This window comes from Notolabrus celidotus, chromosome 3, assembly GCF_009762535.1.
Source record: "Notolabrus celidotus isolate fNotCel1 chromosome 3, fNotCel1.pri, whole genome shotgun sequence".
In the NCBI taxonomy this organism is placed as follows: domain Eukaryota; kingdom Metazoa; phylum Chordata; class Actinopteri; order Labriformes; family Labridae; genus Notolabrus; species Notolabrus celidotus.
Genome location: NC_048274.1, coordinates 15,196,336 through 15,212,361, shown reverse-complemented (window position 1 = coordinate 15,212,361; position 16,026 = coordinate 15,196,336). Strand labels below are relative to the sequence as shown.

The 16,026-nt window shown below is 39.9% G+C and overlaps 1 protein-coding gene across 3 annotated transcripts in view; it reads right to left on the bottom strand.

Annotated features, from left to right (window-relative positions):
• The window catches only part of furina (furin (paired basic amino acid cleaving enzyme) a), a 109,702-nt gene that overhangs the window by 48,292 nt on the left and 45,384 nt on the right, over nt 1–16,026 (bottom strand). For all 3 annotated transcript variants that reach the window (XM_034679931.1, XM_034679933.1, XM_034679932.1), the window contains exon 3: nt 3,222–3,320. In XM_034679931.1, the coding sequence (XP_034535822.1) occupies nt 3,222–3,320 (99 nt within the window). The remainder of the gene's footprint in view (nt 1–3,221; nt 3,321–16,026) is intronic.

Below are 16,026 nucleotides of genomic sequence, written 5' to 3'. Positions count from 1 at the left end.
TGACTGACACTCAGGCTACACAATTATGGTCAAAATAATAATCTGACCAAAACTGAGAACATGATTATCTATTGATTATTTATTAATTGTTGGGACCTTAATTTATACTGTTTATTGTTTTTTATTTTTATTTTTTTGTTTTTTTGAGAATAACCTCGACTTTTACAAAAACTGCTCTTGGATTTTCGGTCTACAGTGGGCCCAAACATTAGGTCTAAAGTAGAATCAGATAACATCAAATAGCATCAGATAGCATTGAATAGCATCAAAGTTTTACTTTATGAGAACTGACAATTTATTTATTTATTATTATTTTGTTTTTAAAGTGATATTTTTTGCCTTAATTAGATAGGACAGCTGAGGAGAGACAGGAAATGTGGGGAGTAGAAAGCAGGGGAAGACATGCAGGAAATGGTCGTGGCCAGGAATCAAATCGGCGACCCCTGCGACGAGGACTTTAGCCACTGTATGTGGGGCGCTTAGACCGCTAGGCCACCAGCGCCCCAAACTGACTACATTTTGAAGATAAACCAGTTGAACACAGGGCTTTTACATGCAGGGAAGTTTTAAATGGTGTGGTTTTTAAAAGTCAATTATCCAACCTAGCATACATGTTATCACAGTATGAGACCTTTGAAACAGTCTTTTAGCCTTCATCTTTAAAAAGTGAAGACTAGGGCTTATAACATTGTTTTTCTAGTTTATAATCATATAATAATATAAATAGTTATATGTTCAATAAAATAATAATAATGCGTAAGTCACTCGATGTTTAGCCAGGTAACCATTGATTTGTTAACACTTGTTAATGCTGCAATTTAATTCCCAGTGCTTACTCTGTCCCTCTGCTTTACTAACACACACCTGATCCTTTTGCTCTCTATCTCGTGCTGCTGATGTTTTTCTGCACTCTCATTTCTGGATCATGATGACACGCTCATCAACAACAAGCCACCACTACAGGCGGATCACCTGTTGTTGTGATGGAAACCTGAGTGAAACTTTTTGGTTTTTGAAAGTCTTGTTATTTGGATGACCTTATAAAATGTCCTGCTGATGAAAACTGTCAATAGAGCAGTCATATCAAGAGAAACGCAGAGGGGCGGGGTGGGAGAAGCCACTGTTTGAGGTGTGTGTGTGTGTGTGTGTGTGTGTGTGTGTGTGTGTGTGTGTGTGTGGTAGGCCTTTTTGTGTAGAGTGGAATACTAGCAGATTAATGTTGTTTGTGAATAAACAAAACTATCAGTTGGAAAATTCACAGAGATAACATGATATATAACCTAACATCAGTTAAATAGGGAAATGCATGTTTTAAAGTTTTTTTTAATCCACGACTACATACCTGTTAAAAAGGCCAAGATTGTTATTGCAATTAAAAGTGGATTAAATGTTCAGCCCTTAGTGACACTATTAGAGAGGTATTCATTTGACTATCCCTGAACTATTACTGAGGTTGTGTTGTGTAACAGATAAAGCCTAGCCAGCATTATATTAAGATGTGTTCTGAATATTTTGTCTATCCCCTTTTATAGCCATAACAAGGTCAGAATATTGATATGCTGATATCAATGATATGCTATAGAGCACAAAACACCCACTTTTATGACCCTGACAATAAACGGTGAGTAGAATTATTACATATCTGATACTGTCAATAGAGACTGAAATACTGGAACCTTCATAAATTTAGAGCAGAGCTGCTGCTTTGTCTCACAGCAGATTGTTCAGTCGTACCTAATGAAGCAGCAAGTGTGTACATATCATATTCATTCAGTCCAGGTTATGAGAGCGCTGTATATTTTCGAGGTATTTTTCAAACAAAAGAGTTGAAAAAAAAGGTGTTATGCATCCTTTTCCTCAAAAGCACACTTTATGTTCCCTCAGCTCTGAGTATTAATTTCACACTCTTCTCTTTGTCCTTCCCAACAGGAGGTGAGGAGGGGGGATTCACACGGATTCATTTTCAAACTAACCTCAAACTCTCCCATAAAAAGCCAGAATATCCGGGAATATGATTTATTTCTTTAAATTACACCAGTCAAGCAGGAGGAAGCAGTTTCACAGAGATCCACATAGGAGTGGATGTATTTAGGGTGCACTGCAGGGAAACAACAACTCACCTTCAAGCGCTCAGGTGAAAAGAAAAACAGGCAGCGTGAACGCTGAGGCAGCCATTAAAAGACGGTGACAAATGAGGGCTTAGGGTTTGGTTCATCGCCCTGTCACTGTTATCTGTCTGTGTTCTTCTTTGTTTCTGCTGGGCCTCTGTACTCTGTACTTGCACCCAATACCTGGTGTTTGAGGGAGCTGCCTGCCTCAAATCATCAATCAAATAAGGGAGCTTCATCTTCTTGATGAATTCATTTGGAAGAGCTTTCTAATGCACAAAGTCTGATATTTGATCATTTTAAGAAATATACTCTGATCATGAATATATGAATGATAGGCTGAGATACTGAGCTTATATAACACAAGTCAAGAGAAGGTTAGTGGACCTGGTTTAAGGATCACATGGACTCACAGTGGGGGGGGTAAATGTGGCTTGTGATGTGATGCATGCAATATGTGCTGCTGTAACTGCACAGCTTCCTTCCTTTCTTTTTCTTTATAAACTTGAAATGGTGGTTTGAAGTGTTTCTGTATAAGCACTATTCTAGCTGAGGATCTGATCTGCCCTCAGAGAACATCATCATGTCATAATTATTGAAGGAACGGCACTTTTCAGCCTGTCAAAATCTAAAACTCTGAACATAACCCAGTCCCACATATTAGCTTGCTAAGTAAGTTAGCATAGTGATCCAGGTTGGCAGACAGCCAGCTTTGTGACAGTGAGAACTTTGATTTGAGAATCAACAGACCCAATTTTCCCTTTAATCTTCTTTTGCAGCACACCCCTCAGCTCTTTATGGAGGGTTGTGTTTGGTTTGTGTGTTTTTGCAGAAATCAGGCTGAACACTGATTCTGCTACTCACTGCTTTCTGTGCTACATGCTGCATGCTTTTTTTGCCACTCTGTGGATATGACCACAGTGACTCCACTGACCATGATATTTTGTCAATATGGGCTTCGACAACCATAGCCACATGAATGATAGTACCACAATGATCCATCAGAGAGCATCTTACAAGTATAGCAACTGTCCTTACACCTCACACACAAACACTTACTCTCACACATCACTACACCCTCATCCATGAACACACAGTACACAAACTTCTTACCTTGGGATCATTTTCTAGACGGACTTGTGTCCCTCTGTGATCTGACAGTGATCTCTTCACCACTGTGCGATGCCGGAAGTGATAATAATCGCCAAAAACCTAAAGAAAAGACAAAGAGATAGGATCAGTTATCACACAAGGACAGATCTCACACAAGAAAACACACAAGAGAATCTCTCTCCCCCGTCGCAATAATCTGATAACACTTCTTCTTGTGATAAAAGCTTCAATGAGGTATAAAATCACTCCGGGGTTGCTAGCTGTTCCCTTGATTCCTATTGTAAAACTATCAACATAGGAGCACAGAATACTGCACCGCTGAGTCATTTTGTAGCATCTATGGCTTGAGAAAAGGCCTCATTTTATTTGAGTTAAAGAAGCCTGGAGTAAAATCCATAAATGTTGGATTGTCCCTTTTCTCCACAGCCAAATTTTACTCAGGGTATATGAGTATAATGAATCCCTCTGCCATCATTGCCAGCACTAATCATTTTTCTCTATTTTTGCTGCATTTTGTGGTGCCAAGTGAGGCTAATGAGCTGCAACAGCCAGTAAAAAAGGTGTGCTCACAAATAGAAGAGCCCATTTCCATTTTCATTCCCAATTCCAGACTCAAAGTCCTGACACCATTAAATTGACAAACAATTTCCCCTGTGGGACGCCCCATATATAATCCATATTCCCACGAGTCCTTTATGAAACACACTCCAAAAAAACATGTTTATACGCAGAGTTAAATACAGTGTTTAGCAGCCAACCAATAAAAGTTCTTTGAAAGTGCTCACATGGAGTTTACGGCTCCATATGCGCTGAACGGTTAATTAATGATTTCACTAAAAACAAAACGGGGAATTAGAGTTAGACTTGAGAGTCATAAACACAATTAGCACTGCACACAGATTGTAGATTGTAATTATGGGTAACAAAAACATGAAGATTTGGTGTACACACCAAGAGAAACAAAAGGGGATGCTTTTTTGTCCCAGCGAAGGTTGATATAGAACCGCAGTGTGTTTCAGTAACTTTCCTACACCCGAAAAGAGTCATGGCTCAGTCCCCCAACCTCCTCTGCTCCCGTTTAATCACAGTAAACAGGCTGATTCAAGGCTGCCATAGAAAGCCCCAGTACACAAAGCCAGTGGACAATAGGGGAGGCAATAATCAAGAGGGAAGAAGCACTTTACAGTCATATTCAGCTGAGAGGTGGGACCACCGCCACGAGTGTGAAACCATTTAAGAACCAGACCAAAGAGAAAATGCAGGATATAAGAGGGGATACAACGCTGACATCAAAAGGCATTAGCTAGGCTTATGGTCCCTCCTCTGAGAGAGAGAGAAGAATGAGAGCAGGTTGTTGGTCCATTGTGCTGGCTCAGATAAGAGATGGGGAGGTGGGACACTGATCAAAGACATGGGTGGGGAGTTGAAACAGAATCCATTAAGGGACTCTAAATAGCGCTTACACCAAATGAAAAGATACACTTAAAAACAAACGCTCTGATGGGATTCACGCCAATGTTTTCAATGATATCTAATCCCAGCTGAAATCAAAAGAAGCTCTCTGTGAGGCTGCTCTTTTTGGCATGATACTCCCAAAGAAAACTTTTTGCAGTTAATGATCTGTCCTCAGCGAACACAAAGCAGTCCGGTCAGATCAGGATTCAACGCCAGGAAAATTAGAATCAAAGAAAAAAAAAACAGCATTCCTCTAAACTCATCATCCTGTGAGGAAGTACACTGTGCCATCCTCTGCAGAACACAGACCCCAATGTGTCCAAAAGACGCAGCATCAACAGAGTTTAATGAAGGCACGACACATGGTGAGTTTTATGTAACTGAGCCACTTAACTTTGTGACAACTACAAAACCTCTTTCTCTTCCTCCCTCTGATAATTGCTGTCTTTGCTTTTAACGAAAGCCTTGTTGAAAGTATAGAAACACATCTGGAGGTTGTCAAAAAAAGCTGATGAAAGTAAAAATGTGTTTTTTGTACTAAAAGAATGTTTAAAATGTGCAATGTTACTCATACTTCACTACAGCTAAGTCTGGTACTCATGGGTACATGTTTTGAACTTCTTAAACACTGTATGGTTACTTCTTGTAAATATTAAAGGTAATTCACTTCCTATTCCTCCATTTATTTGGTGAAGATCAAGTTTCAGAAATAAAAAATAGAATTAAAATACATTAAATAATGTATTTTTAACCTTGAAATTTTGAATTAAACTTTATCTTTAAACATAACATACATAACCATCACAACACTAAACACCCACAAAAAGCTGACATAAACAATCCCCTCATTTGGAATATTTATATTCATAACTGTGCAATAATATTCATGTCAAGTGCAATACCGGGAACCGTGGAAATTTTCATATAATGTGCAATATCTTAAACAAAATACCTCTCCTCTCTACCTGACTGTATATATTTGACATTTGTTTTATATTATTACTGTTTTGATATTGTCTTTTATACTTATTTTCTACCTGTTTTTATTTTATTTGTATTTATAACATGCACCTTCAGGAGCAGCGCTTCTAATTTCATTGTACACCTGACAATGATAAATAAAAGCTATTCTATTCTAACGGTTGTAGCATCTTTACTAGCTTAAACACTATCATTACACTTCAAACTAAGAACAAAGGTCATAAATTCACTTCATATTAATTAACATGAGAAACGAAAGCTATACAAACCGTGTGCCTCTATTAATCAGGTGCTTTATCAACAGAAAGTAACATATGAACCGTTATTTACATAAAGCCCTCATAGCTTTGGTGCTACATACTTCAGGTAATATAACTTTTCAAAATAAGAGCATCAAACTTTACTGATCCTAATCATGAAACAAAAAAGTCAGTTTAAGAAAGATGCTGTCAAAGTTGAATTAACAACAGCAAGGTATTTAGGTCCTTTACACAATCTGTCTTTTATTGTTAGTTTGTTTTTGTTTCTGTTTTTCTCTTTCCTCTATTCATTATATTACTTGTCATGTTTTTCTTACGAATAAAGCAACAAAATAAAACATCCACAGCTCAAGCGAATACCTCAACGGCCCAAACAAACACAAGTCAAAACAAAGCGACGTGAGACAGCAGAGATTTGATCCAAGATTACGAAAACAAGGAAACAACATGCAGTGCACTCGCATGATTTCACACAGGTACACATGCGGTGACAAAATCGAACTCGCAATAAAAACGGCTCAAGTGTTTCAAACGTATGCGCGCACACACATAAACTCACCTCCCCAAACACACAGGTCTTTTCCCCACCTGTTAAATGTCTGCCCTGCAGCTCAATCCTCATCTGGCAATCAGCAACAACACTTAAGAGCTTATTTTTTCAGCCATTTTATCTCAAACAACATTGTTACTGCAGACTTTAACTGCCCTCCTCTGGAAAAAAAGGCATTCACGACAAAGATATTCAGATGGAAAAGTGATGTGGAAAAAGACGGATGGGGGCTTGTGAGTGACCATTACTGATGCAATAAGCTTGGCACTGATAGAGCACATCAGGCTTAACCGGTGCTCTCCGAGTGGCCTATTACTGATGTGAAGCATTAATCCATCAACTTCATTAAAATGCATAGTAACAGGCGGCGGAAAATCACTGTCTGTTGGTTTGTTTGCATGTTTGCTCCCTCCTCGCCTGCCAAGTTTACCTTGTGGGAAAACACTTATCAAAAGGGGTCTGGTGTCTCGTTTCTTGTGATTGTTGACACAATTATGCTTTACAAAGAGGCAAACAAAGTCTGGACAGATTGTGAAGGAGGTTTTATGGGGCTGCGGTGAAATGATATGAAAGTGTTTTCCATAAGAGGGCGTGGAGGTCAAGAACAAAGCCTGTGGATTATGGTTGTTCCACTCGAAGAGGCCGTTAGCACAATTAAACTGAGGAAAACATCACTCACATTTTATTTCCACTTTAATATTAAAACCGTGTTTGATTTTGAAGCATAAGGTCATTGGGTGGAATAATTTTTGTTTCTGCATCGGCAGCTGGAGATAAGCTGAACAAATGATACTTAGCGATACAGCTTTCTTTAATAGTCCAGCATCTTATTATCTAATAATGCTGGATATCATTTACTCAGCGCTGTGCAGCAACACGGGCAGCTGAACAGAAGCAACAAGTTTCCTTTAAGGCAGGGCAGAGCAGCCCAAGCTGACCCCACTCACACCTGAAAATGGGTTTGCACAGCTGATCTGCCTTTCTGCCAAGCTACACCTCATGTCTTCATCACATTTTCTCTCTCTATTGTTTCCCAATCATTATGAGTCCAGGGGACATCACTCAGTCTCTGTGCTCATTAACCTCTAGAATTAATTTGGCATCTTGTTTTGGCGTGTACTTGATAAGAAAGTAAGTTAAAGTAGCACGTTGGTTGCATTTGCATTGCAGAGATGTGTAGAAGTGGGAGCTGTCTAAATCATGAAAGAGTAAACTATTGAGCTTATAAAGCCTTATAAGGTACACCGACGCGTCATTATTTATCAACACACTGTTTATTCTAAACACGCCACTGGTCACCTTCCTCCGCCGTGTTTATACAGAATATACAGATTATGATTCTTGGCACAGTCCTTATGTCCACCTTGATTGTCCTGAAGAAGTTAGATTAGCTCTTTGAATGGTGTTGACAAAAACAAGCAGATTAAATGGGATGCTGACATATGGAGCATTTAATTATGGGGGACAGCTAGGAAATACCCCGATGACTCCAGTGTTAGAGCCTGAGATAAAGACTCTACAGCACACGGCTAAGTACCTGCTGCAATGATATAACACTGAACGAGCCCTCAAACCTTTCTGCATGTCAGGGTGTGGTACCAGTCAGGGTTTGGTGCATGTCAAGATGCAGAGCTGAGCAAGAGGAGAGGAATGGTACATATCTCGGGGTGATGCATGTTGAGGTGTGGAGCAGTGCAGACTGTGCTGCAGCTGAGATGTCTATTAAATGCAGAAATGACTCTTGTGATGAGTCTTGGGCACAACATGAAGTCATAGCAGGAAGTGCTAAAATAACAGTCCAAAAAATGTTGCAATAGTCTTTCTGGCTCTTTAACATTGGTGGTACCATTCTTAACACTGGATTTTGTCATGTAGATGTTTTCAAGCACTTTTTTATCAAACATGCAAAGGCAGTTTGGAAATGTACATATTTGACGAACGGCAACTTCCTGTTTCATGGCGAGGCATCAACCTTTAGGATCCGCCACATCCACATACTTTCACTAATGTACACGAGTTCAATAAGACTGTAGTCATAAAGTCTCTTCTTACTGTAAACCAAATTTGAGCGGGATCAGATGAACCACCAAGGAGGAGTTCAACAAGGAAGGACACCCAGAAATAACTAAAATAAATTTTTTTTAGTGAAAATCTAAATGAGAGACTTTGTTTGATTTACAATATGTTTCTATGAAGCTTCCTGTATGTCCAGGCATGATAGATAAGGAACATTTCAAAGTTCTAGGTTTAAACACCTGCCAGGGCTAATTTTCTTTACTTTATAGGGGGGCGCCACTGAGCCAATTATCCATGTTCCCACCACCACATCCAAGTTCTAATTTCTCTGCTTTGCACCACTTTCAGTGCTTGGACCCCTTACAGATTCTAATTGTGAAATGTTACAGTGTCATAAAGCCATTTTTCTCCCTTGGGGCTCAGTAATAAGCCTGTGACCATCAAACCTTCAAAAAATAAAGCATAAATAAAAATTAACTGCACATTAACATATTCTGTTAACTTATTTATTGGACTGTAAAATTCCTGCTCTCAGTTTCTTTTCCTGATAGCTGATAACCTGATAACAAGATATCTATCTCCTTGAGTCTAATTCTTGTTCCATCTTGTTGACTTGTGCAGCAAATAACTTTGTCTGCTTCCATCAGATTACCCCATACCATGCTCTCTGCTGTTTGCAGATATGTAGCTTTCCCTCTCCTTCAACCTTCCTATCAGTCACCCAGTCCTAATCTCTGCACCTTCATGGCACCAAAATTAAATCACCTCCCCCCACAGGTCCAGTCTGCAGAGTTGCAAAGCCCAAGGACCTTTTTCCACGAGCAAAAACCTCTAGCTCTGCATTCCACTTCTCCCTCTTCTCCCTGCCCCTCTGCCGTCATCACGGGTTACAAAAAACATATTTTTACATATTTCAGAAATAATTCTGCTTTTCTTTACACTGCTCTCCTCAGGCTTTGTGCTTCATGAACCTTCATTTTGGTTCTGTTAAGTGGTTAATACAACAGATGTTTTGCTATTCAGATAAGTGCTTTAAGCAACTCGGAACATTTTAGAGAGTTATTCTCAATCTGAGTGCATTTTTATGCAGCTGAATGAAAAGTGCAGATTGTCTGCATTGTGCAAATGGGTACTGATATCTTCCCATGATTCTTAAAACCATGCAAAATCAACTCTTGTGATTTTTTTCTCTACTAAGTAACAGCACAATCAAAAACTCAAACATAGTTTCACTTGGTCTAAAGGGTCACAAATGTTTGTGCTGCTTTTTTAGTCTTCCTGCAACCCAGTCCTGTGCTCTCCACCTCCTCCTCCTCCTCCTTCTCTTCCTCCTCAGCTGCTGCGGAGCTCTTCTGTTGATTTAATAATGCTGAGGTTTAAAAGTCACCACATGTAAAAGTCAACACACAGCTATATTTACGCTGAACAAACACTGCATCAAAAACTCCAGGTGTCACTGCACTGCATCACCTTTGAACAGCATATACCAGAATTGTCCAGGATTGTGAAACACGATGGTTCAATGGAAGAAGTTCAATGTTACAGCTTGTTGCAGGTTGAGGTTGAGGAAGCACCAGTTGAAAAGAGTCACCTGAATGTCTGTGGTTGTGGAATGTTGTTGTTTGTGTGTTTGTAGTGTAGAGTAGGGGATACAGGTCGAGGCAGTTCTGCTACATTTTCAGTCATATTTGATTTGAGCTTGGACAGCCTCTTCTTCCTGATAAAGGCTGTTCCTGCATCATTTCAGGGAAGCAGGATATTGACTTGTTGCCAACTCTAACAGAGCCTTAATGTAGACGGACACTCAAATGTGATGCAATGCTTGCAAACTCCATGACATTGTCATCACTCATTAACTTTTAGATACAGAGTGAATGTCAGTGATGCACCATGATAAACACTAAATGACTAAATAAATACTGACTCCTGTTGCTTATGAGATTACAGCTTCATAATGCAGTATTTCATTTCTAATACAAAAAGATATATCCTTGCTCCATCCTCTTGGGTCCTAACAGCTCATCTACTGCAGCACCTCGACTTTATGGAGTGGACGAGAGTATAAAAAAAGTTTACAGTGTCATGGCAGAACAGCTGCAGGGCTGTTGGCTTGCAGGTCGATGAAAGCTGTCCTCAGATGACTAACTCTTCCAAGCAGGGTCTTTATAGTTTTGTGAGAACAGAGTAAGAGAAACACAAGATGCAAACAGGCTTTTCTGAGTAGGATTTAAAACAACACATCCCTCTGCTGTACAGTTTCCATACACAGAGATCACATCATTCACAATTAAAGAAAAGTCAATCATGCTTCAGAAACACATCGTGGCAGGCAGCCTGTTAAGCTAGGTCATGAATATTTGATGTGTATGGGTATTTACCCTCGAGCTATTTATTCTCAAACATTTTTTCTCCACATAAATGTCTTGTAAAAGAACAGAAGTGCTGGTGTTGTTTAAGGAAAGCGTAGCCCTGACTCTTTGTTCTAAGCTTGAACAGCCTCACCCATAACCAGCCTGACTGACTGACTTGAGTGGGATGTGATCCTCAGCCTCAGGGTGGAGTCAGACGTCTTCTCAAATAATTGGTTGATAGTGAGCAGCACTTGTGAGCAAGGTGCTACAGTGAGAAGAGTTCCTGACCGAGTCGCTCCAGCCTCAGTCTGAGAAGTTAAAAAACAAAAAAAGGAATGAGCTCTCCGAACAGCGGAGACGTGCTCCTTTTTTGACAAGAGGAAGCGAAGGGATGAGGGGGAGCTTTTGTTTGTTTTCAAATAAATATGTACTTGTCTCAATTTCTCGCAGTCTCTCCGAGGCATAAAGTCTGGGGTGTAAAAGTGTGAGTCAGATGTTTCTCAGCTCGGGGCCCATTTTCAGAAAGGGGTAACTTTATGTGAACTCAACAAACTTCATAGTTTGGTCCACAGTTTCTTTAACTAAATGAATTGAATTCCTCTGTGTGAATATCATTAAGACTATCATTACAGACAGAGCTGTTAGGCGTAAACACAGCCATCACTTACTTCATCCTCTGAAGTTACCACTATATCCATTCATTTAGGCAAAATATGAGCTCTCACACGCTCTTTGGTGTTTTTTAAAGGTGACATATCACGCTTTTTTCATCAATATATATTGGTCTAAGAGGTCCCCAAAACATGTCTTTAAAGTTTATGCTCAAAAAAACACTTTGAAATCAGATTTTGGCATGCCTGAAAAACCCTCTTCTTCAGTCCTCCTCAGAACACTCTGTTTTCTCTCTGACCACGCCCCCTCAGGAAGTGGATGTGGTCTCGGCTCTCCAGCACGTTGATCTAATGTTTACATGTTGGCTGAACATACACGGCTGCTCATAGATCACGTTACTTCAACCCTCTGAATCTGATCCAGAATCTGATCATGACGGAGAGGCGCCTGTAGCAGGACCTTTCTGAAGGATTGGTCATAGATTTAGTGTTTCTTGTTGTTTTATTTATCAGTATGTTGACGTGTGTCTTGGTACACAGCTACGAACATGTAGCTCTGTGGCTATGCTAACTAGCGCTAGCACTTATCCATGATAAATAAAAATCATCCACTAGATCTTCAAATCTGCAGACGTGGGGAGTAAAACCGACCTTTGCCAGAAAGGCAGTAGGACCTTTCTGAAGGATTGGTCACAGATTTAGTGTTTCTTGTTGTTGTATTTGTCAGTATGTAGACGTGTGTCTTGGTACACAGCTACAGCTATGAACATGTAGCTATGTAGCTATGCTAACTAGCGCTAGTGCTTATCCATGACAAATAAAAACCATCCACTAGATCTTCAAATCTGCAGACGTGGGGAGTAAAACCGACCTTTGTGTTTATTAAGACAGCCTATAACTAGAATGCCTCCCTCCTAAGCTCCTTGTTACCACACATTTGTGCAGGTAATGAAAAACGGAGGGGGGATTCAGTATTATTTTATACAGTCTATGGGCTGAACAAGCTCCGAGCTCTGACTCTGTGACAGACCGGATATTGTTGTTACATAACAAAAACACGGAAGTCTGAAACGGCTCGTTTCACACACATTTACAGAAAGGTGTAGAAATCAAAATAGGGGCAGAATGGATTTTTTTCCTTCTTGGGGGGTTTGTAGACATGCCAGGGAAACATATTTCAGGTAGAGAACCATTAAAAAGTCCATTTTGCATGATATGTCACCTATAAAGGAGAAAGGCTGATTCCTGGAAGGCTGGTTAGGTTTTAATTGTTACTGATGTGGCTTTCTTACAGTGAATTAGCCTGCTCTTCTTAATATCCAGCATGGCTCCTCTACAGAGGGGGGAAGCAAATCAAGTTAACTTCCAGGATCTGGAGAGTCAACAACAGGCAACAATCCTCACTAATCAGAGAGAAGGTAAACTCAGACATGAGATATGATCCATCCAAAGAGCACATAGGAATTACATCTAATAATTTCCATTTTCTCCCACAGCCTGCTTTTATTTATATATTATTGATGTCATTCTGACAGCAGTGGTGCTGCAACATTGTTCATTACTCTCAAAGTAACATTTCATTAATATTTCAAACTCAATTTAATTTATTTTTCTCTAATCACCTCCCGGGCCACCGCAGTGCTGCTGTTCGTTTTTAAACACCAGCGCACTAATCCAACAGTGCAACTTAAAAATACACTCTGTTTATCCTAAATGAATGTGTGAAGTCAAATGTTACCAAGCTGAGTTCAAACTCATTAATTGTTTCCTTTTAAAGCTCCTGAGAGGAGTTTTGAGCGAGTTATGAAGCAGACTGAAATGCATACGAATGTCTGTAAATGAGCTACAACAGCAAACATGACTATCAGCACACAGACGGACTGTTTCTCTACATGTGTTTTGAAGGCTTGAAACTCCTGCCGCAGGGCAGGTGTCAGACAAAGTGAGTTACCGCATGCCTAAGACACGGACTATCTTTTACACATTTTCCACTGATGAGTGATAGCTCCGTCTGTCAAAAGAAACAGGTGACATTTTTGGTTAAAGAACAGAACGTACAGAAGTACAGGACAAACTAAAACCAAGATATAAGAAGTAGAGATAGACCGATATGTTTTTTTCAGGGCCGATACCGATTATTAGTAGTCAAGGAGGCCGATAACCGATATTTGGAGCCGATAATCATTTGCAGTAAAGGGGAAAATATTGGCCTCAAAATTTTGAATAATACAAACTCCAACACTTAACTTTGTTTAAATGCTTTTAAGCGTATGTTTATTAAACTGCTTTTCAGATTTGCAACATGTTAAAGGTTTTTTTTTATCTTAGACAATAGACATCTTTGTTTTAAAACTCAAACAAAAAGTGCAGTGAGCTCCCAGGCTCAGCAGCATGTCTTATAAAGTTAAATGAAAACTTAAACAAATAAATAGCTCAAAAATAGGATAGATAGAAAGTTTTTCCAAAATGTCAATATACAGTGGGGCAAAAAAGTATTTAGTCAGCCACTGATTTTGCAAGTTCTCCCACTTAGAAAGATGAGAGAAGTCTGTAATTTTCATCAGAGGTACACTTCAACTATGAGAGACAAAATGAGAAAAAAAATCCAGGAAATCACATTGTAGGATTTTTAAAGAATTCATTTGTAAATTATGGTGGAAAATAAGTATTTGGTCACCCACAAACGAGCAAGATTTCTGGCTCTCACAGACCTGTAATTTCTTCTTTAAGAAGCTCTTCTGTTCTCCACTTGTTACCTGTATTAATGGCACCAGTTTGAACTCGTTATCTGTATAAAAGACACCTATCCACAGCCTCAAACAGTCAGACTCCAAACTCAACCATGGCCAAGACCAAAGAGCTGTCGAAGGACACCAGGAAGAAAGTTGTGGACCTGCACCAGGCTGGGAAGAGTGAATCTACAATAGGCAAGCAGGTCGGTGTGAATAAATCAACTGTGGGAGCAATTGTAAGAAAATGGAAGACATACAAGACCATTGATAATCTCCCTCGATCTGGAGCCCCACGCAAGATCTCATTCCGTGGGGTCAAAATGATCATGAGAACGGTGAGCAAAAATCCCAGAACTACACGGAGGGACCTGATGAATGACCTGCAGAGAGCTGGGACCAAAGTAACAAAGGCTACCATCAGTAAGACACTACGCCGAGAGGGACTCAAATCCTGCAGCGCCAGGCGTCTCCCCCTGCTTAAGACAGTACACGTCCAGGCCCGTCTGAAGTTTGCCAGAGAACATATGGATGATCCAGAAGAGAATTGGGAGAATATCATGTGGTCAGATGAAACCAAAATATAACTTTTTGGTAAAAACTCAACTCGTCGTGTTTGGAGGAAGAAGAATGCTGAGTTGCATCCCAAGAACACCATACCTACTGTGAAGCATGGGGGTGGAAACCTCATGCTTTGGGGCTGTTTTTCTGCAAATGGGACAGGACGACTGATCCGTGTTAAGGGAAGAATGAACGGGGCTATGTATCGTAAGATTTTAAGCCAAACCCTCCTTCCATCAGTGAGAGCATTGAAGATGGAAAGTGGCCTGGTTTTCCAGCATGACAATGATCCCAAACACATCGCTTGGGCAACGAAGGAGTGGCTCCGTAAAAGGCATTGCAAGGTCCTGGAGTGGCCTAGCCAGTCTCCAGACCTCAACCCCATAGAAAATTTGTGGAGGGAGTTGAAAGTCCGTGTTGCCCAGTGACAGCCCCAAAACATCACTGCTCTAGAGGAGATCTGCATGGAGGAATGGGCCAAAATGCCAGCTACAGTGTGTGCAAACCTGGTGAAGACTTACAGGAAACGTTTGACCTCTGTCATTGCCAACAAAGGTTATGTTACAAAGTATTGAGTTGAACTTTTGTTATTGACCAAATACTTATTTTCCACCATAATTTACAAATAAATTCTTTAAAAATCCTACAATGTGATTTCCTGGATTTTTTTCTCATTTTGTCTCTCACAGTTGAAGTGTACCTCTGATGAAAATTACAGACCTCTCTCATCTTTCTAAGTGGGAGAACTTGCAAAATCAGTGGCTGACTAAATACTTTTTTGCCCCACTGTAAGTGAAATGTTAATCTTTCACTTATCTTTGTTTTATGGGGGTATTTCAGTGTTTTTAATTGGGGTTGCATGAGTTTTAAATCACTAGTAATTGTTGGGGCCATAACGGATGGTGCTCAGCTCGTCTCCTGAAATGAGAAACTGCAGGGAGAAATGTAACACAACAAGCTGAGCCAAAATAACCCAGTTTTAAATTGACCTCTTATCAGCCGTCAGATTTTTTTAAAATGCCGATGCCGATATGCGTCAAAATGCCGAATAATCGGCCTGGCCGATAATCGGTCTATCCCTAATAAGAAGTACTTTGTCCACAGTGGGGTGCCAAAATTAACACAAACCAAATGTTCCCTACAGGAGCTTTAAATGTGTGTGTGTGTGTGTGTGGGTGTGGAGAAAAAAATGACAAAGGGTTAACACTGACACTGAATGTTACCTTAAATCACTTGATTCATTATCTGATTAATGATTATAAATGTTATCAATCTATTTCAATGGGTTAAA